The 24,413-nt window shown below is 42.8% G+C and overlaps 1 protein-coding gene across 1 annotated transcript in view; it reads left to right on the forward strand.

Annotated features, from left to right (window-relative positions):
* Window positions 1–20,923, forward strand: part of LOC307198677 (PRAME family member 15-like) — a gene marked incomplete at both ends in the record, with an annotated part of 34,161 nt that extends 13,238 nt beyond the window's left edge. Inside the window, 3 exons of the mRNA XM_079945774.1 lie at window positions 17,670–17,933; window positions 18,365–18,937; window positions 20,350–20,923. Coding sequence (XP_079801900.1) covers window positions 17,670–17,933; window positions 18,365–18,937; window positions 20,350–20,923 — 1,411 coding nt within the window. The remainder of the gene's footprint in view (window positions 1–17,669; window positions 17,934–18,364; window positions 18,938–20,349) is intronic.
* Window positions 20,924–24,413: the final 3,490 nt, after the last annotated feature.

The following is a 24,413-nucleotide window of genomic DNA, read 5'->3' on the forward strand; positions in this document are numbered from 1 at the left end:
ATTTTGTCTATTGGAAAAATACACCAAATAAAGGACACTTTACAACCTCACTGGAAAGAATCATATCAGGTATTGTTAACAAAACCCTGTACTGAAAAAGGTCAGCACCTCTTTAAAGAAGTAAGGTCTTGGGCTTCCCTGGTGGCGCAGTGGTTGAGAGTCCGCCTGCTGATGCAGGGGACATGGGTTCGTGCCTCGGTCCGGGAGGATCCCACATGCCGCGGAGCAGCTGGGCCCGTGAGCCATGGCCGCTGAGCCTGCGTGTCCGGAGCCTGTGCTCTGCAACGGGAGAGGCCACAACAGTGAGAGGCCCGCGTACCGCAAAAAAAAAAAAAAAAAAGAAGTAAGGTCTTGGATTCACATTTCTCACCTCAAAAAGCCTCCTGCCCTGAATGGGCTGCAACTCCTATTTCTGACACCTGGATATGATTAACTAAGAAAAGCGCCACCATGCCAGGATGAGAAGATTATAGCAATTGTAGACAGCTAACCCAAGAGTCTGGACCGGGCTTGTAAGATCGATCTTACTAGTTTGAAGTGTACTATTTATCAAATGTCTGCTCTCTATCAAAATTGAAAGTTATTATTTACTTACTAGTTATGTTTTATTCCCAATGTTTGGGATGGAAAGAAAACTCTTTAGTAAAACATCACAAAGGATAGCTACTAAGGACAGTTTAACTGATAGTTTGATATTTCATCAAATTCCTTGGTCAATACAAGGTCGATTTAAACACCTCATAATTCCTGTCACTGACTTTTCAAATGTTCCTAATGTTACCACTTATTTAGATCAGCCTCTGTCTGGCTTAACCTTTCAGGTTCAAATTCTCCAACATATTAATATGTCCATCTCTTGTCTGACACTTGTTCTTAGAGACCAGTCACAATTTACTCTGGGACCTCACTCCATATCTGACTTCTTAAAGAGAAAAATACCAGTCACTCGTGTCAGCAACTGTCTCACATCAAATATCATACTGATAGCTCTTAGAAAGCCTGCAAGTGAGATGACCAATGGACTCATACTGTCTTAACAAAATTTTCAATTAACAAAACTATCAATGAAAGCATTCAGGGAGGAATCAGTTGTGCTCCTCCAGACTTTGCCTTTATATGTGGTATGGGAACTGACCCACCTTCCCAAGCGTGGACACATATGTGCCTTATTAGATGGCAAGTAGAAGGTTTATGCTTATTGGGACATTATGTTACCCCATTGTCTAAATACAAAGAGACAGATGGACCTACTTTTTTCCCCCCATTACAGAGTCAAGAGATCCATGCTAGCAGGATACTAAGATACCTGATTGCAAAGTCTTTTGGTAATCTAGGTTCCAAGTGCATGAGTATATGTAAACAGGGATACGCTTAGAAATCAATTAGTCACCATTTGTCAAATGGCATAAGAAACCACAAAAAGCATTCCAGGACAACTGAAATGTGTAAATTCCTTAGTCCAAGTAGTGTTAGATAATAGAATTGCCTTAGACTTTCTACTGGCCAAACCCAAACGCATTTGTGCTATTGCTCACACTACTTGTTGTACCTTCATCAATACCTCTGAAGAAGTTGAGACATGCCTAGAAAAAAAATTTCCAAATGGCAAAAAGATTACAACATGTAAGAAAGCCTTACCCTTTGGATGACCTGTTCAGATGGTTCCCCTCCGGTTGAGGCAACGTTATCTGCTCTGCTTTACAGACAGTAGTTATTTTCATAATATGTATTATTACTCATTTCCTAGCTATCAACTTACTCATGATGTATACCACTGCTTGCTTTAAGGCTGCTGCCAAAAGCACACATACAATGATTGTACAGCAAACTGAGATGATTGAACTAGCGTATAACTATAAAACTTCTTTCTCTCTCTAATATACACACAGATATACACATATATACATATGTATTTCTATGTTTGCTTACTGCATTTAGTTAATAGACTACTTCTAAAGTTCTGTGATGAGAAAAATAGTAATGCTTAAATGAATTGTAACTACTGATCACATCTATAGTTCTACATAAGGTATTGGACATACAAAAAGTACATAAAAGTTAACATTAAAATAAGGTCTATTGGATAGACCTTATTAGAATTGACTGTCAGTCCTTGACAAGTATCCTACTAACAGAACCCCCTAAAAGGAAAGAAATAACTGAGCTATCAAGATCAAGCATTGAGAGACATAATGGATCCAGAGCAGGTATGCAACCACCTTGCCATTCTAAGGGTTGTCTTTTTGTTTTGTTTATGGTGTCCATTGCTGTGCAAAAGTTTTTACATTTAATTAGATCCCATTTGTTTAGTTTGTTTTTATTTTCATTACTTAGGAGGTGATCAAAAAGATCTTGCTGCAATTTATGTTAAAGAGAGTTGTGCCTATGTTTTCTTCTAAGAGTTTATAGTGTCCAGCCTTACATTTAGATCTTTAATACATTTTGAGTTTATTTTTTTGTCTGGTGTTAGGGAGTGTTCTAATTTCATTCATTTACATGTAGCTGTCCTGTTTTCCCAGCACCACTTATTGAAGAGACTCTTTTCTTTACTGTATATTTTGGCCTCCTTTGTTATAGATTAATTGACCGTAGGTGTGTGGGTTTATCTCTGGGCTTTCTATTCTTTTCCATTCATCTGTTTTTCTGTTTTTGTGCCAGTACAATACTGTTTGATTACTGAGGGTTGGAGTATAGTCTGAAGTCAGGGAGCTTGATTCCTCCATCTCCATTTATCTTTCTCAAGATTGCTTTGGCTATTTGGGGTCTTTTGTGTTTCCATACAAATGGTGAAATTTTTGTTCTAATTCTGTGAAAAATGCCCTTGATAATTTGATAAGGATTGCAGTGAATGTGTAGATTGCTTTGGGTAGTATAGTCATTTTCACAATACTGATTCTTCCAATCCAAGAACATGGTATATCTGTCCATCTGTTTGTGTTGTCTTTATAATTAATAATAATTATAATTATTATAATAAATTTAAAAATCTTATAATTTTCTGCATAAATGTCTTTTGTTTCCTTAGGCAGGTTTATTCCTAGGTTTTTTCATTCTTTTTGATGCGATGGTAAATGAGATTGTTTCCTTAATCTCTTTTTCTCGTCTTTCATTGTTAGTTTATAGGAATGCAAGAAATTTCTTTGTATTAATTTTGTATCCTTCAACATTACCAAATTCATTGCTGATCTCTAATAGTTTTCTGGTAGCATCTTTAGGATTTTCTATGTATAGTATCATGTCATCTGCAAACAGTGACAGTTTTACTTCTTTTCCAATCTGGATTCCATTTATTACCTTTTCTTCTCTAATTGCCATGGCTAGGACTTCCAAAACTATGTTGAATAATAGTGGTGAGAGTGGACATCCTTGTTTCATTCCTGATCTTAGAGAAAATGCTTTCAGTTCTTCACTGTTGAAAATGATGTTTGCTGTCATATATGGCCTTTATTAAGTTAAGGTAAGTATCCTCTATGCCCACTTTCTGGAGACATATTTTTTTTATCATAAATGGGTGTTAAATTTTGTCAAGCTTTTTCTGCATCTATTGAGATGATCATATGGTTTTTTCAATTTGTTAATATGGTGTATCACATTGATTGATTTGCATATATTGAAGAATCCTTGCATCCCTGGGATAAATCCCACTTGATCATGGTGTATGATCTTTTGAATGTGTTGTTGGATTCTGTTTGCTAGTATTTTGCTGAGGATTTTGCGTCTATGTTCATCAGTAATATTGGTCTGTAAATTTCCTTTTTTGTGATGTCTTTTTCTGGTTTTGGTATCAGGATAATTGTGGCCTTGTAGAATGATCTTGGGAGTGCTCCTTCTTCTGCAATTTTTTGGAAGAGTTTGAGAAGGATGGGTGTTAGCTCTTCTCTAAGTGTTTGATAGAATTCACCTGTGAAGCCATCTGGTCCTGGACTTTTGTTTGTTGGAAGATTTTTTTTTTTTTTTTTTTTTTTGCGGTACACGGGCCTCTCACTGCTGTGGCCTCTCCCGTTGCGGAGCACAGGCTCTGGACACGCAGGCTCAGCAGCCATGGCTCACGGGCCCAGCCGCTCCACGACATGTGGGATCTTCCCGGACCGGGGCACGAACCCGTGTCCCCTGCATCGGCAGGCGGACTCTCAACCACTGCGCCACCAGGGAAGCCCTGTTGGAAGATTTTTAACTGCAGGTTCAATTTCATTACTTGTGATTGGTCTGTTCATTTTTTCTATTTCTTCCTGGTTCAGTCTTGGGATGTTGTACCTATCTAGGAATTTGTCCATTTCTTCCAGGATGTCCATTTTATTGGCATAGAGTTGCTTGTAGTAGTCTCTTATGACCTTTTGTATTTCAGTGGTCAGTTGTAACTTCTCATTTTTCATTTCTAATTTTATTGATTTGAGTCCTCTCCCTTTTTTTCTTGATGAATCTGACTAAAGGTTTATCAATTTTGTTTATCTTCTCAAAGAACCAGCTTTTAGATTCTTTTGTCTTTGCTATTGCTTTCTTCGTTTCTATTTCATTTATATCTGCTCTGATCTTTATGATTTCTTTCTTTCTACTAACTTTTTTGTTGTTGTTCTTCTTCTTTCTGTAGTTGCTTTAGGTGTAGGTTGTTTGAGATTTTTCTTGTTTCTTGAGGTGGGATTGTATTGCTATAAACTTCCCTCTTAGAACTGCTTTTGCTGCATCCCATAGGTTGTGGGTCATCATGTTTTCATTGTCATTTGTTTTTAGGTATTTTTAATTTCCTCTTTGATTTCTTCAGTGATTTCTTGGTTATTTAGTAGCATATTGTTTAGCCTCCATGTGTTTGTGATTTTTTACAGTTTTTTTTTGTAACTGATTTCTAATCTCATAACTTGTGGTTAGAAAAGATGCTTGATATGATTTCAATTTCTGTAAATTTACTGAAGCTTGCTTTGTGGCCCAAGATGCGATCTATTCTGGGGAATGTTCTGTGTGCACTTGAGAAGAAAGTGTATTATTCTGTTTTCAGATGGAATGTCTTATAAATATCTATTAAGTTCATGTGGTCTAATGAGTCATTAAAAGCTTATATTTCCTTATTAATTTTCTGTCTGGATGATCTGTCCATTGGTGTAAATGGGGTGTTAAAGTCCCCCACTATTATTGTGTTACTGTTGATTTCCCCTTTTGTGGCTGTTAGCATTTGCCTTATGTATTGTGGTGCTCCTTATGTATTGTGGTGCTCCTTTATTGGGTGCAGCAATATTTACAATTGTTATATATTCTTCTTGGAGTGATCCCTTGATCATTATGTAGTGTCCTTGTGTTTTGTAACAGTCTTTACTTTAAAGTCTATTTTTTTTTTGATATGAGTATTGCTACTCCAGTTTTTTGGTTTTGGTTTTTTTTTATTTCCATTTGCATGGAATATTTATTTCTATCCCCTCACTTTCAGTTTGTATGTGTCCCTAGGTCTGAAGTGGGTATCTTATAGACAGCATATATACGGGTCTTGTTTTTGTATCCATTTAGTCAGTCTATGTCTTTTGGTTGGAACATTTAATCCATTTACATTTAAGGTAACTATTAATATGCATGCTCCTAAAGATATTTTCTTAATTGTTTTGGGCTTGTTCTTATAGCTCTTTTTTCTTCCCTTCCTCTTTTGTTCTATTCTCCTGTGTTTCTTAACTAGGGTACTTCCTTTAACATTTGTTGTAAAGCTGGTTTCGTGGTGCTGAATTCTCTTAGCTTTTGCTTGTCTGAAAAGCTTTTGATTTCTTGATTGAATCTGAATGAGATCCTTGCTGGATAGAGTACTCTTGGTTGTAGGTTTTCCCCTTTCATCACTTTAAATATATCATGCCACTCCCTTGTGACCTGCAGAGTTTTTGCTGAAAAATCAGCTGATAACCTTATGGGGATTCTCTTGTATTTTAGTTATTGCTTTTCCCTTTTTGCTTTTAATATTTTTTTCTTTGTATTTAATTTTTGTTAGTATGATTTATATCTATCTCAGTGTGTTCCTCCCTGGGTTTATCCTGTATGGGACTCTCTGCACTTCCTGGACTTCCTTCCCCATGTTAGAGAAGTTTTCAAGTATAATCTCTTCAAATATTTTCTCAGACCCTTTTTCTTTCTCTTTTTCTTCTTCTTCTGGGGCCCCTATACTTTGACTGTTGGTGCTGAGACTGTCCTCATTCTTTTTTTTTGTTCTTTTTTCTTTATTCTGTTCTGTGGCAGAGATTTCCACCATTCTGTCTTCCAGGTCCCCTATCCCTTCTTCTGCCTCAGCTATTCTGCTATTGATTCCTTCTAGTGTATTTTTCATTTCAGTTATTGTCTTGTTCATCTCTGTTTGTTCTTTAGCTCTTCTAGGTCTTTGTTAAACTTTTCTTGCTTCTTCTTAATCCGTGCCTCCATTCTATTTCTGAGATCTTGGATCATCTTTACTATCATTACTCTGAATTATTTTTCAGATACATTGCTTATCTCCTTAATTTAGTTGTTCTTGTAGGTTTTTATCTTGCTCCTTCCTCTGCAATATATTTCTTTGTTGTCTCATTTTGTCAGGCTTACTGTGTTTGTGGTCTCCTTTCCACCGACTGCAGCATCATATTTCTTCCTGCTTCTGGTGTCTGCGCCCTGGTGGTTGAGCTTGATCCAGAGGCTTGTACTGTTATCCCCTTGATAGGGAGTTTGATTTGTGTTGTGGTGATCAGAGTCTGCCCTAGATATTGAGCAGGGCCTCCCCTTTGCTCTTTGGTTGTCACCACCCTGTCAGGGTCAGGGTCTGCTCCCTATTTGTTGGGGTAGGGGTCCCCAGATCTGTTTCTTAGCTGTAATTCTGATCTGTGGTGTGAGGTAGGCAGGATTGGAGCACTCCCACTGGGAGAGAAGCCAATGAGTATTCCTTCTCTGGAGTTGTTCACCTGTGAATGTGCTCTGTTGTGTCCCCTTTCACCCATTGTTCAGGCTCACAAAGTATACTCTTATTGGCACTGCTCTCAGTCCGGCCTTAGCTGTGGGTATGCTGGCAATTGGCTCTGGTGAGCCTCAGGCAGTGTTTTCTCCTTACCACCAGCACAGATTCACCGAAGTCAGTTCCCAGGACTGCAGTAGTCATGCACCTGGACCCACTGTGGGAGCTATGGAGGCAGCTTGGACTCTGGTGTGTCCCAACCCCCATGTATATGTACACACAGAGCCCATAGCTGCTAAAGCCAGACCCATCCCAGCTGCAAGAGCACTTGTTCTTTCAGATGTTTTGCAGGTGCTAGATTTAAGAAGCCATGAGCAGAGGTGTAATTCTGCAATTTGTGCAGCCATGAGAAGAGATTTCAGCTCTTCTTCTTTAGTCACGCAGCCCCTGGGGCTCAGCTGCAGTTTCAGCCTCTCCTCTGGGCAGATTTCCTAGTGGGAGGAGCTATTTGCACCCTCCTGGACAGCAGGGCAGATCTTGGCACCCGCTTATGGATTTCCTACTAGGGAGTTATCCATGCCCTCCTGGGACTGCAGGGCAGGTCCCAGCATCCACTGGCAGATTTCTTAGTAGTGAGAGCTATCTGCATGCTCCTAGGACAGCAGGGTGGGTTCTGGTCGCCAGTGACAGACTTACTAGTCGTGGAAGATATCCACCTCCTCCCAGGACTGCAGGGTGGGTTCTGGCACCCACTGCCAGATTTCCTAATAGCAAGATATTTCTGTGCCCTCCCAGGACAACAGGGCAGGTCCCAGCACCCACTGGTGGATTTCCTAGTAGCGAAAATTTCCACATGCTCCCAGGACAGTGGGGCAGTTCACAGCACCCACAGTTCACTAGCAGTTCACAGCACCCACAGTTCACCACACAGTTCACTAGCAGATTTAATAGTGGGGAGAATTATCTGCACACTCCTGGGACAGCAGGGTGGGTTCTGGCACACACTGATGGATTTCCTAGTTGCAGAAGCTCTCAGCCCCTCCCCAGGACAGCATAGGTGGGTCCTGGGGCCCACTAGTGGAATTCCTAGCTGCTGGATCTGTCCACATCCTTCTGGGTCACCAGGGGCAGGTCCTGTGGTCTGCTGGCACAATTCCTAGTGGGGAAAGCTGTCTGTGCCCTTCTGGGACAGCAGGGGCGGGGTCTGGTGTCTGCCTATGGGTCCGGAAGAGGCCGCCAGTGCCCACTTCTGGAGCCCAAGGTGGTGACAGTGACTGGCGACTGCCCCTGGATCTCCTGTAAGTGGTGCCCTGTTGCCTGGGAGTGCTCACAGGGAAAGAATTTCTTATGGTGGTCCCACCCCTCTCCTCGTGCGCCTCCCAATAATGGTGCCTTACCTCTCTGGTGAGCCCAGGCTTCTTCCTAGTACAACTTCAGTTGCCACAGCCCAACCTCTTCAGGTTGTTTCTGCACCTAACCCTGGTCCTCTCCCTGGGATTGAGCTTCAGAGTCTAAGCTTTAGCACACCCCTGCCCCCCAGCTGACAGAAGAGTATCTCAGGTTGGGGAGCACAAGGTGGTGGGCCTGACCCTCTGTGTAGGTTACTCTCCATTTTGCTTGCCACAAACCGGTTGCTGCTCTCCCCTCTTAGGCTCCAAAACTACCCCTCCATCCAGTCTAATCTCTCTTCTAGTTATGAGACTTCCCAAGTTGCAGGAAGCTTTCCTCCTCCAGAGCTCCCTCCCTGGGGTGCAGGCCCCATCCTGTTTCCTTCTTTTTCTTTTTCCTTTTATTCTACCTCGTTACCTGGAGGTTTTCTTGTCTTTTTGGACATCTGAGATCTTGGCAGTCAGTAGCTGTTCTGTGTGAATAGTTCCACTTGTAGATGCATTTTCAGTGTTTCTGTGGAGGGAGGTGAACTCTGCTTCCTACCCCTCCACCATCTTGATCCTGACCCTTCACCTCTGGATCTTCTTCAAGGTCTTCATTTTGTAGCAGTATTGGAGTAAAACAATGATTATCTATAAACAACATAAGAATTCAGATGGCATGGTTAAAGATCTGATTACAATGCAATTGAGAAGAAACTTGTTTTTTTCTGTGACATACAAAATTTTGTATATAGATAAGGACTAGAGTTATGACTGATAACATTGTACCAAGACATATCAGATTTTTAGGGATTCCATATAAATTTTGGCATATCTATATTAACGACATTTACCCACACAATGTAACCTAAGAAGTTTTTTATCACCACTTATTTGACAATGTTTCCATGTAATTTAACACACCAGATAAACTTAATTAGTTTAATAGCTCTCTGTGGGGTGCTTTGGGAGCCTTTGGAAACAGCCCAAAGTTAGCTGGATGTCAAAAGAATTTTATTTAGAATTTGGCTTGGGGGAGTTTGTTAAAAGCACCAAAAGGTTTAAAACACATGATCAAATAGAGTCATAGGTAAATGTGAGACAATATTTATTCATTCAACCAAAGTGACAATAGAAGATTTTAAAGGCAAAGACAGATCATTAGAAGGCAAAGAAAGTCACAATCTGTTATCAAAAGTAGTTCAACTTTCCAAGAAAACTTTGTTCTCTTACAGAGAGGGAAAAATAAAATACAGACCTGCAGCAGCCCATCCTCAATAACAAAGTTTATTTACCTAATTAAATTCAATCCAGTTACAGCCTGACTTTGTACAAAACTCTCTTCTCGGGGATCTCTTTTCACAAAATTTTCATAGCTTTCTTTATTTATATTAGTCTATCCCTTATTTTCTTTCCCATCCAGAAACAACCAGCTTTAGCACAAAATCACTTTCTTTTCCCGTAGCTAAATGCATTTCTATTCCCCATGCCTTATTTTTTTTCTGAAAACACACATCCTACTTTCTTTGCATACTGAAAATTTCTAGTAGCTTAATTACATATTTCAATTGGAATTCTCAACACTTAGAAAACCTTAATCTCTAGCAAAAACCAAGAAGCAAGCAATTGTGAACATACCCCCATTTCTGATTGGCAAATGTAGGTATCCATCCCATAACCTCTAGAACTCACAGTAGAACTTCTTTCCTCAATGTGGTAGAAGACTTTTGTCTAATAAACCCAAACATCATTAAATCTTATGTCATAAGGAGACAAAACCAGGTAAACTTAGACCTCTTTAGCAATTAATGGCCATTTTAGAGTGAAATCTCTTTTAGTATAATTTCTCCAATTAAGAAGTTACTTGCAAGTATAAGCTCCGTACGTATAGTAAGTGAATCAGGCTGGGGCATTAGCTGAAGGTCGGCTTTCTAAAACACTCCTTCTTTCTCTGTTTGGGAGACACTCTTTCCCATTTTATAGCTGACTTTGTTGGGGATAAAATTACTAATGATATTGTGTGATGGGCCAATGTGCTGCTTGCGAGCTCACGTATTCTAGGAGTCACTGTAGAGTGGATTCAGGTCTCTAATGGGTCTCAGTTTCTCCCTCTGGCCATCTAAAACTGCTGTGGGTGCTCAAATCACTGAATGGCCAATTCTTATATATAATCCCTGGACAAGCAAGTCTTTTAATTAATGAGTGGTTTTCCCTATGGGACCACTGCATGATATGAGGACTCTGCCTCCACCACTCCATAAATTTCTCAGTTGCTTGGGGAAGCTGTAATGGAGGGGAGGAGTCTATTCCCTCTTCAGTGCAAAACTCTCATGTAATATTTTTACTTTTATCCTGAAGAATTCTATTAAGGCAGCCGCACTGAGGAAAAATATCAGGTTAGCCTCCTACATAACTGCTCAGCCGAGATTGCTAAATGTCTTTCAACTGAGCAAATCCCAGTGTCTTTCAAACCACCTCCTTCAGTATCTTTTACCTGGGGCCACTCCCCAGTATCTTTCAACCAGGCCAGATACCGTTATATACCACCAACTAAAACTCAGGATCATCAACCAATAATCAGGAGATCCAAGAACCAGGAGAGAATAACCCAAAAGAGTCTGGACATGCCGAGGAGGGGGACAGGCACAAGTGGCCTCTGCTGGTACCAAGGATCTGTGTTTTTGCAGAGTTCAGGTGAAAGAAGTCAACTCTCATTCCTTTCATGGTCACCAAAACTATTGCCTTAAAAAAGTGCAGGGCTTCCCTGGTGGCGCAGTGGTTGAGAGTCCGCCTGCCGATGCAGGGGACATGGGTTTGTGCCCCGGTCCGGGAGGATGCCACATGCCACGGAGCGGTTGGGCCCGTGAGCCATGCCCGCTGAGCCTGTGCGTCCAGAGCCTGTGCTCCGCAACGGGAGAGGCCACAACAGTGAGAGGCCTGTGCACCGCAAAAAAAAAAAAAAAAAAAAAGTGCAGAAACTAAAAGTTGAGAATTATGTTTTATTCAGTGCCCTTACTTATAGCCCAGGGAAACAACTTTTCAGATAGCTCTGAGGAACTGATCCAGAGGTAAGGAATGAACAAGGATATATAGGAGTTCTTGCTCAAAAAAAAAAATGTAGTCAAATACCAAAAGTTTACTGCTAGTCATAAAAACCAGACATCTCAAGTTAGTGATCCTACGGCTTTTCTATGTATGAGAAGATGTAAGAGTCTGGGCTTATTGAAGCCATTCCTTTGATATGCATCTTAAGTATTTAGGACCAGTATCCTGTTTTCTCCATCCTGAATTCCCCTCAGGGGGCACTGTCTGGGGCTGCTTCAGTGGCTGATGGCTTTTTGGCTGCAACAGTTTTCTGAAATGGTAGGTGACATTCTTTATCCACAAACAAAAGCATAGAAACCAAGGGTGTTACCAAGAGAGAAAATCTAGTTGAGTCCCCTCTGAGATACACCTGCTGGCTGGGTTATGGAAACGGAGCTGGAAATGAGAGCAGCTGCCTTCAGGCCTAAAAATCTACTGTAGGAATTCCCATCAGACTGTCATCCAGTATGTGCAACAGAGGATGCTGGGCTGTGTCTGGGTCAGTTCTCAATGACATCTTTGGTCCTGGACTCTGAGTCACCTCTTCCTGCAGGCTCATCTCTTCCATGGGCAGAGGTCAGGTATGAGGGGTTCCTGAAAAGAGAGGTGACATCAGAATAATACACAGGGTGTCAGTGACACTAACAGGAATGAGAGATGGGATTTGGAGGTCCCTCAGCTCTAAGGACCATGTTGCAGCATCTCAGCCCACCACACGTGTCCACTTTTCCTAGGCCTGAAGTATTATGTCCTGAAAACATGGGTGGAAAGAGATCTGAAGCGGCCTCTGTGACTGAACACAGTAAGAACCATGGGTGCTGGGGTGGAAATTCCAATCATAGAGATGAGGACTTGGGCTTCTACTCATAAGTTCAGGGAACCTCATTTCCTTTCCAAGACCCCTATCACTTTTGTTGACTTCGTTTTTTTGGCGGTACTTCAAGAGGCACTGTGTGTTCCAAGGGTAAAGCACAATGACGAAAGGGCAGCCCAGATGACCCATTCAGGCCCCACTGGGCTGGTTGTCGGGCCTGGGTCAGAACTATGTGATGGAACTTATTCTATTGGGTCCCACAGATGAGAAGCTTCCTGGGGAAACCACTCCCCATCCCAGACCCCAGGTTTGAACTGACCTACAAAAAACACTTCAGGTTTACCTGCATCCCTAATTTCTCTATATTCTGCCTAACTGAAGGTAAGTGCATGTTTCTGACATCAGAATTCATACTAAATATTATGCTGGCAAAGAAGACATACAGATGGCCAACAGGTACATGAAAGGGAGCTCAACAGCACTAATCAGGGAAATGCAAACGTAAACCTCAGTGAGATATCACCTCACACCTTTCAGAATGGTTGATATCAAAAAACAGAACAAACAAAACCAAGAGATAACAAGTATTGGGGGGGATGTGGAGAAAACAAGCCTTTGCATTCTTGTTGGGAACATAACAATGCAGCCAATGTGGAAAACGGTATGGTGGTTCCTCAAAAAATTAAATATAGAATTACCAAATTGTCAAGCAATTCCACTTCTGGGTATATAAATGTAAAGGGAATGGAATCGCTCTCTCAAAAAGATATCTGCACCCCCCATGTTTGTTGCGGCATTATTTACAATAGCCAAGATATGGAAACTAACTAGGTTTCCATCAAGGATAATGGACAAAATGTGAATATATACATAATGGCTTCTTTTGTGGCATATATAGTTAGGATTAGGGTTAGGGGAAATGAATAAAGGTGGTCCAAATGTATACTCTTCTAGTTATAAAATAATAAGTCATGAGGATGTAATGTACAGCATGGTGAGAAAAGTTAACAATACTATATCTTGCATTTGAACACTGCTAAGAGAGTAGATCTTAAATGTTCTCACCACAAGAAAAAAATTTGTAACGATGTGACATGATGGATGTTAAGTAAATTTATTGTGATAATCTTTTTGCAATATATACATATATCAGATCATTCATTTGTACACATAAAACAAATACAATGTTATATGTCAATTATATTTCAATAAAACTGGAGAAATATTATTCTGGGAAATTATGGCAAAAGGAAGAGAGAAAAAAGAAATGAGAGAGACAAGGGTTTTACCATGAAGAAGACAGTAACAAATATTAGCACTTTTGATTGGTTTAACTGTATAAACTAAGACAGGCAACTGAGAAGGAGCAGAGGGAGTGTGGCTGTGTCACCCTGTGCTCACCCTCACCACTCAGACCATACCAGGTGTGCTTGGGTGGTGTGTGCAGGATTATATAACAGTCAAACATGGAAAGAAGGGTCACCTAACTTTCTCACTGGTAGGGAAAAACCACTGCTTTCATTTCTGCTAAACTTTTTCCTAGCTCTGCAGTTCTCAAATTGTTGATCTCATGACTCCTTTATTTTCTTAAAACGTATTGAGGATCCCAAAGAGCTTTTGTGTATGTGGGTTATAACTACAACATTTGCAATATTAATTAAAGTGGGAGAATGTTAAAAACTCATTTATTAATTCAGTTATGCATAACAACTCCTAACCCATTACAGGCGAATATAAATAATACATTTTTACCAAAAGTAGTTATGTTTTCCAAAATTAAAAAAAAAAACATAGCGTGAAGTGTCACATTTTAAAAAATATAATAGTTTTATTGGGATAAAATTTACATATCATGCGATCCATCCAATTCAAGCACACAGTTCAGTGCTTCTGAGCGTATTCACAGAAGTGCAGATACGTCACCACCATCTGAGAACACTTTCATCACACTCATATGAAACTCTGTACCCACTGAGAGTAATGCCCCATCTTCTCACAAACCTCTCAGGTCCTGAACCACTGATGCACTGTCTGTCCTTGTGGATTTCCCCATTTGCACTGACCTTCATGTGAAGTCTGTTAGTCAGTCCTTTCCAACATTTAGGATGTCTGACAACTCAGTGGTGGTGGTGGGGGGTCCTTCTGAGCCTCTCACCTGAGGGAACCTACCAATTGCTCACTGCCTGGAAGTAGGCAGTTTCTTCTCCCTGGCCCAGAACCGGGTTCACCAGCCTAAAAATAGGGAAAAGGGCAGTGACATTTACATTTTCTGTGAAGGTTATCTGAAGAAGTGAATGAAAAGTGCCCACCTTGTGAGTGTTCAACAGAGATGTTTATGATTATCATTGTTACTAATCTCATTCTACAGCACCTCATTAATAAAGACAATTGAAAGGCTGGGAGTTAAAATGTCTGTTGAGTACAATCCAGCTTACCTCATTTTTTTTTTTTTTTTTTTTTACGGTACACGGGCCTCTCACTGCTGTGGCGTCTCCCGCTGCGGAGCACAGGCTCCGGACGCGCAGGCTCAGCGGCCATGGCTCAGGAGCCCAGCTGCTCCGCGGCATGTGGGATCTTCCCGGACCGGGGCACGAACCTGTGTCCCCTGCATCGGCAGGCGGACTCTCAACCACTGCGCCACCAGGGAAGCCCCAGCTTACCACATTTTTATGCAAAGACCATTTATACCCAGGATAGAAATGTAGCGAATGGAATCTTTCCAACAGATACCAAGATGGAGAACACCCTTCAAAGAATCCCAGCCTTCGTGGCCAGTGGTATATAAGAAATGTTTGGGCATCACGTTGAATGGGGGAAAGAGAGGCATGGAGAATTCTTTGGGGTTGAGGAAGGTTCTCACTTGCTTTGTGTCTTGAAATTTTAAAAGAATCTCCCTGTGATGCAGCCCAGTGTGGGAGTCATCCCTGAAAGTGACAGACACTTAAACACCAAATATAGCTTCTGAATTCTGTGAGGGAAATGGGTTGAAATTTGTGAACAGTGCTAAATATGAGGAGAAAACCAGAATTTTATTTCTGTGCTTAATGGCATTGCCTCAGTCAGAACCTGTGTTGAACTTAGCTAAGCTTGAGGAAACAGGAATTATCAAAATATACTTGGGGCTTCCCTGGTGGCGCAGTGGTTGAGAGTCCGCCTGCCGATGCAGGGGACACGGGTTCGTGCCCCGGTCCGGGAAGATCCCACATGCCGCGGAGCGGCTGGGCCCGTGAGCCATGGCCGCTGAGCCTGCGCGTCCGGAGCCTGTGCTCTACGACGGGAGAGGCCACAGCAGTGAGAGACCCGCGTACCGCAAAAAAAAAAAAAAAAAAAAAAAAAAAATTCCTCAAAATATACTTGGAAAGGGGCCAATGGGATTATGGTTTGGTTCCCAAAGTCCCTGGAAAATGGCTGGGGCTAATTGCCATCTGGGAATCATCCTCTTTGGGAAGAACCTAGAAGAAAATACTTCCTGGTAGCTGCTGCCATGATGAGGACAGGGTTATTTGCAACTGACCCATGTTTACTTTTTCCCTGGCTCCAAGTTCCCAAAGAGCCCACAGCGCCACCCTCAGTGGCTCTTAGACTTGGAAATGTCCAAATTCCCAGGGCTGGGTGCCTCACTCTCCACTCACATTCTCAGATTTAGTGTTTTTAAGGCAATTTGCTGAGCTGAGCCCATCTTTCCGGGAAGTAAGGAGCTCAAAGATAACATTGTCTTCTCTTAGTTACTCCCTGTAAATTTCTAGACTCCATCCAGAGCAAAAATTTTAATCTCAAGCCTGACGAATAGGGAAGAAAACAAACATATTTTACACTGTTTGGGTCATTCACAGGGTCACTTAATGTATACTCAGCTGCGTACTCCTCAGCCCCCACCCTTACTTCTCATTGTGATTATTACCTGACCACCATCAGAGAAGCCATGACTTAAGCCTGGAGGACCAACACATCCCCAGTTGCATTTCTGTTGCTCTTTGAATCAGTTCATGATCTGCTATGTTACCCACATAACACTTAAATGGCAAGTTGACACAAGGACTTTTTTTTTAACCTTTTTATTGGAGTATAATTGCTTTAAAATTGTGTGTTAGTTTCTGCTTTATAACAAAGTGAATCAGCTATACATATACATATATCCACATATCTCCTCCTTAGGACTTCTTTATGTTGGGGCTTTGTGGGGAAAGAAACCACTGTTTTTAGAAAGTTTTAAAAATTCTGGGACATTTTGATTACTTTGATCTGGCTGAAGATCCCCCAACAATAATGCTTTTGGTATTATTATTCTCATTCAGGAAGAGATTAAACCCTTCCTGTCTCACACCCAGAGCTACAACTGTCCATATTAGTAAAACTCAGTGTTTGTGGAGTGAATCAGGAATGATTCCTTGACTCTCTTGCCACCCCCACCCCCCATTCTTTCTCTTTCTTGAATGAATATCTGATTCAGTCAACTCATCTGAAGAAAGACAAAGGTCCAATCAGGATTAACCTGATGGACAGTCTAGAATCTAATTATGTATACCTTTCTGATTGGAAGATAGTAGTTGAAAAGGGGGATGATGTGATTAGAAAGTTCTACAAAAGCCTCAGGTACCAAAGAAGAGATGCAGAATTTTCTTGCTCTGGTGTCACTGCCTGGGCTCTCCAACAGAACTGAGGTCTGAATACCCTGCCAATCACATCAGAGCTGGTAAGTTATCAATCTCAGTTAAGGACACCCAAATCTCATCTATGGTAATCTGGTCTTGAATGATGACATGCAGCTAGGGATGGCAGGGAGATTTTCCTTTTTCTTCCTTTTCAATGAATGGATTAAAGGTTTTTGTTTTGCCTCTAAGTGTAGCTTTGCCTTAATACCAGACATTTTGATCTGCACTTTGATGTATATCATTTTAAAATATCTTAACCAACAAGATTTACTTTTGAATGACAAACATCTATCTATTTGGAATTTTATTTCTTGACATTTAAAATATTTCGTTTGTGCACAAATGACACTCATATTAAGGGCATCTCCTTAATCTTTCCCAACCAAGTTAACTGTGGGAACTGAAGATGGAGGCTGTGTTGGTCCACAGAGCTCTCCTATTCCCATAGTCTTAGGACATTAAGTGATGGTCTGAGAGTTTGCCCCCAAAAAAGATTGGGGTCAGCTTTCAGGCTCATGATTCCCACCTCCCAGCAGGACATAAATAAGCAAAGAAATGGATGGAAATGGATAGGCTACTGGTTGATATTTCCATCTCCATGGTACTTGTGAGACTCTTCTTATGGTGCCAGAACGGGCAGAGCTATGACTTTGTGTCAACAGAGCCCAGGGTGGAATTCGGATAAACAGAGGCTCTTCCACTGCTGCTGGAGCAGTGACCTTGGCCCTGAATTGGTTCCTCTGAAGGGTAAGGAGACACATGAAGGTCTGCTCATGCTTGGCTTGAGAAGGATGACTTATTCCCTGCAAATATTCACAGGATTCCTTTTGGAGCAGAGTCAGCATGAGTGTCTGGAACCCACCCAGACTCCTGGACCTAGCAGCAATGGGTCTGCTGAGGGATGAGACCTCGGTCATCTCCATTTTGGAGTATCTGCCCACCGAGCTCTTCCCACCACTGTTCATTTTGGCCTTCTATGGGAGACACAGTGAGGCCCTGAAGGCCATGGTGCAAGCCTGGCCCTTTGTCCGCCTGCCTCTGGGGGGTCTGATGCAGACGCCTCACCGGGGGACCTTACAAGCAGTGTTGGACGGTATTGATGTCCTAGTTGCCCAGCAGGATCGCCCCAGGTGAGTCTGATCCAGGTATCCTGGTAGAGTCCTAGACATCCAGAGGCAGCTGGTGTCATAAGAGTGGATGGCCGGCTGATGGACTAGAGGCTTCTGATGATGCCAAATGAAGAGGCTCAGAGGCCTTGGCCATTGCTGAGTTCCAGAAATGTAGGAGTACCTAAGATGAAAGGGCACCTGAAGGAACATGTCCCCACATCTTTCTAGTGATGCTTAAGGTACTAGAAGTGGAGAACCAGGAAGGATGGAAGGGGAAACAAGATGGAGGAAGGTGAGGTGGAGAGGGAAGAAGAGGGCAAGGCAGCAGGTGATGTCAGGGATGAGAAGTAAAAGCTCAGGTGGGGAGTCTGAGTGCTGCCTAAATGCTGAGACTGTGGTTTCATTATGTGTGGCTCTTAAGGCATCGCTGCCAATCTGCTGTTTCCCCACAGGAGGTGCAGGCTGCGGGTGCTGGATTTAAGAAATACCAGCCAGGACTTCTGGAGAATGTGGTCTGGATCCAGTTACCATGTGCACTCAAGCTCACTGATGGCACAAGTGGCTGAGGACAGGTCAAGAACAAAGCAGCCGTTAGCTCTGTTGGAGGTGTTTGTAGAACTTCACCTCAAGGAAAGTAACCTGGATGAATTCCTCATCTACCTTATCCAGTGGGTGGAGCAGAGAAAAGGTTCCATACACCTGAGCTGTAAGAAGCTGAAGATCATTACAATGCCCACAGAAAACATCAAGGAAGTCCTGAGTAGGGTGCAGCTGGACTGTATCCAGGAGGTGCAAGTGAATAGCACCTGGCATCTGTCCACCCTGGCCGTGTTTGCTCCTCTCCTGGGCCAGATGAGTAACGTGCAGAGACTCCTTCTCTCCCATGTCTACTTGTCTGCCTTTGAGGAGCAGCAGCAGCAGCATGTTTTCCAATTTACCTCTCAGTTCCTCAGGCTGCACCACCTCCGGGATCTCCGTATGGAATCTCCCTCCTTTCTTGAAGGCTGCCTGGACCAAATGCTCAGGTAAGTGTGGCCACACTGGCTGAATAACAATAAACACAATAGAATGTGAATGCATTGTCTCCTTTGCTGCTCTATCTTTTTTTTTGTTTGTTTTGCGGTACGCGGGCCTCTCACTGTTGTGGCCTCTCCCGTTGTGGAGCACAGGCTCCGGACGTGCAGCCTCAGCGGCCATGGCTCACGGTCCAGCCGCTCTGCGGCATGTGGGATATTCCCGGACCGGGGCATGAACCCACTTCCCCTGCATCGGCAGGCGGACTCTCAACCACTGCGCCACCAGGGAAGCCCCAGCTGCTCTATCTTGAAGTGTGGTATAACATACCACACAAATCAAGGTAGAGGGCTAAACTGGCAGAGAGGCTCTGGAAAAGGACACCATGGTACAGATTAGACCATTCAGATCTATCAATGGAGATTTTGTGATTTCTGCCTTAAGAAGAGATATCTATCTTTAATCAGATGACCTAGTAAAATATGTAAGCTGACCTGAACATTTTTAAAGAGAAGCTCTGTGCTCACCCGTTTAGTGACCACAGTGAGCCTGTCTCAAATTCATTTCAGCAAAAGTTGTGCTGTGCTCCAGATAAGGTAATTAACATATGGGAAACGCATGATTCTGGAGAGGATGGTTAAGGAGCTAGAGCCAAAAGGATTATAAAAAGGTGTAGGTGGGCTTCCCTGGTGGTGCAGCGGTTGAGAGTCCGCCTGCCGATGCAGCGGACACGGGTTCGTGCCCCGGTCCAGGAAGATCCCACATGCCGTGGAGCGGCTGGACCCGTGAGCCATGGCCGCTGAGCCTGCCCGTCCGGAGCCTGTGCTCCGCAACACGAGAGGCCACAACAGTGAGAGTTCCGCGTACCGCAAAAAAAAAAAAGGGGGGGTAGGTGATTTGCAGGTGATGCAGGGGTGTAAGTGAGCCCCTGTAGACTGGAAAATCACAGTTGATGATTTGGGAACTTGTACAGGTTGGTTTTCTATGCTTATCACCCAGGACTGTCACTTGGCCTGAGATATAGGTGCCAGGGGCCCAAGCGTGGACTGAAGGAACCTGAGTTGAAAGCATTTTCTTCGTGTCTCCCAATATTAAAATTCAGTGGTGCCACTTGATTGAAACTCTGTGTAAGACTCTCCTCTGAGCATGGTTTAGTCCACGCCATAATCTTCATTCATCCTCATCAGGAAGTAGAGTAAATTTTATTCTGCTTGACAGATGAGGAAAGAGAGCTTTCAAGATTCTGTGAACTTGACCCAGTCACACAAGGAAGATGAAAGGACTCAGGCTAAAATAAGATTGGGTATTCTGGGTATTGACCTTTATCTGATGGTCAGAACAACCTTGACCTTGGGCTTTTCTCTCACCTGGAGTTCACCTGCCACTCCAGTTTTCAAGGCCTAATTCATTGGTTTCTCTCCAGCTGCCTGAAGACCCCCTTGGACAACCTCTCAATAACCAACTGCCGGCTTACAGATTCAGACTTGCTCCATCTGTCCCAGTGCCCGAACATCAGTCAGCTAAAAGGCCTGGATCTGAGTGGCGTCACTCTGACCAACTTTAGTCCTGAGCTCCTCCAAGTTCTGCTGGAGAAGGTTGCAGCCACGCTCCAGGAACTGGACTTAGGTCTGTGTGGGATCATGGACCCCCAACTTGAGGCCATCCTGCCTGCCCTGAGCCACTGTTCTCAGCTCAGGACCTTCAGCATGTGTGGGAACCTCCTCTCCATGGCCATCATGGAGAAGCTGCTGCAACATACCTCCGGGCTGCTCAGTTTAAGTCAAGAGCTGTATCCTGCCCCTCGGGAGAGTTACAGCCCTCAGGGACATTTCCACCCAGAGAGACTTGTCCAGCTTCAGGCTGGGCTGTTGAAGATTCTTAGAGACTTAGGACGTCCCAGGACCATCTGGATTAGCTCCAGCCCCTGTCCTTACTGTGGAGAAAACACATTCTATCATCCCGAGCCTGTTGTATACAGCTACAATACCCCTGCCTAGTTGGTATTCTGCCTGGTTCTCTATCAAAAACTTTCTTCTGAGCACCTGGACTGTGAAATCTAGGCAAAGCTGCATCCTGAAGGGAAAACTGACCCATGGTTTCCAACATCTGATCAATGTGAACGGGGAAGGGAAAGGTGATCCAGCAAGGGTGCAGGATTGCAGGGGGAAATCTTGACTCAGGTAGTTGATGGGACATTCAGGAATATGTGTTTATAGAGTCTGAAATATTCATCTAAATTTCTGGAAGGAAGTTCAGGCTTGAGATACACATGTTGGAGTTATCCCTGGGTGGATGGCTGTAAATAAATGGTCAGAAATAAAGAGACTCCCAGTGTAAACCGACTGCTGCTCCCCATGATGTATTATTCTGTTTTTGCAGTTTATACCTCAGTCATCTTCAGTTACTGGTTAAAAAAAAAAAAAAGGCACTGAGTTGTCTATAATCTGAAACCTTACCCTTCCCGCAAATTCTTTATTCTATCTGGGGCATCTCTTACTGCATTGCTTATTTCTGTGGCTGTTCAGTGGGTTAATAAACACAACAAGGGGAACATACTCAGTGACCAATGAGCCAATAGCATGAAGAGTTCTTGGCAGGGTCCTCACTGCTGGCTCAGGCCATGATCCTGGACATGAGCAGTCCTCACGGTTCTCCTGGTGCGTTCTTTAGTCTCAGTTTCTGGTCTTTGTATGTGCTGGGAAAAAGCTTCACTACACAAGGCAATGCCCATGGTTCTGGAAGGTGTATCTATACAGCTAAGCTGAGCCTCTGGTCCTCACCAACCCATACCTGTCATGGGTGGGTAGTGGTCCTTCTTGAATTAATCTAGTTGTGGTCAGTATAGACATCCAAATTCCTTTTAGCAAAAATTTAAAACCACGTAGGCATGTAACATGTTTTTAGTATTTTTATAGTGTGTTAAAAATTATACCATTTGGGCTTTCCTGGTGGCGTAGTGGTTGAGAATCTACCTGCTAATGCAGGGGACACGGGTTCGAGTCCTGGTCTGGGAGGATCCCACATGCCGCGGAGCAACTAGGCCCGTGAGCCACAACTACTGAGCCTGCGCGTCTGGAGCCTGTGCTCCGCAGCCAGAGAGGCCACGATAATGAGAGGCCCGCACACCGCGATGAAGAGTGGCCCCTGCTTGCCACAACTAGAGAAAACCCTCGCACAGAAACGAAGACCCAACACAGCAAAAATAAATAAATTAATTAATAAACTCCTACCCCCAACATCTTCTAAAAAAAAAATTATACCATCTGGGGGGACTAGTTCATGTCAGTTAGAGATTGACTATATTCCCTTAATACCTCCTGACTCTTCCTGTTATGGAAAACTGGCATAGAATGTTTTGACATCAGCATATCAAGATATATATCAAATACCTGTTATGTACCTCATACAACTCATAGTCTGCTGTCTCCATCATCAGTTTCATGTCCTTGGATTCAACCAACTTCAGATGGTTTAGTGCTATATTTACTATCGAAAAATATCTTCATGTAAGTGGACCCAAGCAGTTCAAACCCATGTTTCCAGTGTCAGCTGTATATATAGTTATGTATTAAAGGGAGTTATTATGGGAATGGGCTTATGTGGTTCCAGAGGCTGAGAAGTCCCACAGTCTGCTGTCTGTACGCTAGACAACCAGCAAAGCTGATGGTATAACTCAGACCAAAGTTTAAGGCTGAAAAATGGTGGAACTGACAGTGTTATTCCAAGTCTGAGGCTGAAGGCCTGAGAACCAGAGGACCCCTGGTGTAAGTTCAGAGTATGAAGGCTCTAGAGCCACAAGCTTCAATGTTCATGGGCAAGAAGAGAGAGTAGGTGAGAATTGGATTTCTTGTTCCATTCAGGCCCCCAAAGTATAGGATTATGCCCACCCACATTGGTGAAGGCTGATCTCTTCCCTCAGTCTATGGATTAAAATGCTAATCTCTTCCAGAAACACCCTCCCAGACACACCCAGAATTATTGTTTTACCAGATATCTGGGCATTCCTTCACCAAGGTGACTCAAAATTAACCATCACAGTCGCCCTAAACCAAAGGCACCAAAATGAAGACTCCTCGTTACAAAATAAAAAACTGGTGTTATTGGCTCAGGAGAGGAATAGGATATAAGGGTGGGAGGACTTTAGGCAAGGGCCTCATTTTTCTCATAATATGAAGAGACAATGGAGCACACTCAAGTTACAGGATTTCAGTACGAATCGATGAGACAATGTTAGTTGGTGGCCTGGCATAGGACCTGACATGTAGTAAGAGTTCAGCAGTAGGGTGTTTCTCTTGTTTTTTCCTCCTGGTGGACACACCCACTATCTTCATCCTCTAGTTTACCCTCTATTCCTGACAACCTCAAGGAGAGCAGAATCCAGGGTGTGAAGTGGGACTCAGCTTATACCTGTGGCACCAAAGAATCCTGATTCACCCAGGGTGCTTCAGCAGCCAGTGCAGAGAGGGGGACAGAGAAGAGACTGGATTCATCTCTAGTGATTATTAGGTAGACATTCTGAGCCTCAGAACTTATAGGCACCTACTGGTAGGCCAGACCAGAGGATATAAATTAGTTTTGCAAGCAGAACTATATAATTCAGTATTTTAAAAAAATCTTGAAACCGCTATGTGGCATTTTGGGGGGCTCTGAAGAGCTCGGGTCCATTATGTCCTCCATGCAGAAAGAATTCAGTGAGAGGCAAAGTGATAGATAAGAAGTGATTTATTAGAATAGGATGCTTATGAAGCTTATAAGTGGGTGGGCAACAGGGTGCTGCCCTGGAGAACTTAGTGGGCTACAGTTTAATAATCAAAGGAAAAGTGGGGAGGAAGAAAAGACGACCTTCTTCTTCATTCCTGAGTAGATGTCATGCCTCCATCATCAGCTCCTCCTCCAGGTTGGACAGGGGAGTTTTCTTTTTCCTACAAGGTCAAGCCTGGACTGTCATGGTACTATGGAAAAATTATTTTAGGTCTCAGTACAATGAGGGTCTTTCACTTTGAAATGCCACCTTTCCATAAATTATTGTTTTTCATGTGGGTAGAGAGCATGTCCTAGGGGCCATTAACTTACTGAGCTCACTGGGCAGGATGTGGGTCTCAGGCCACCATTTTTTTATTGTTTGGGGGCATGGCTCATGTTTCCGTCACATGGTTTTGTTGCTAAGCATGCGTGCTTGGTTTTGTGGTCAAGCAAACCTGTTTTCTTAAGTGATCATTAACTTACAGGGGTTCCCCGTATATATTTTTTTTACTTAATCCCCTAGTGGGATTAACTATTTAATTACCTACTTTGTCCCTTTACTCTGTCCCTATCAATCTTATATTATGTAAATGCTAGTTGAGTAAATAATTACACTGTGATTTCTATAAATAATAAAGTTATAAATGTTCCTTAAAAATTATAAAGTATCCTTTATCAAAGATAAGGTGACCATATGTGCATGGGCTTATCTCTGAGCTTTCTATCCTGTTCCATTGATCTATA

This window comes from Stenella coeruleoalba (genome assembly GCF_951394435.1).
Source record: "Stenella coeruleoalba genome assembly, chromosome: 1".
Classification (NCBI taxonomy): Eukaryota; Metazoa; Chordata; class Mammalia; order Artiodactyla; family Delphinidae; genus Stenella; species Stenella coeruleoalba.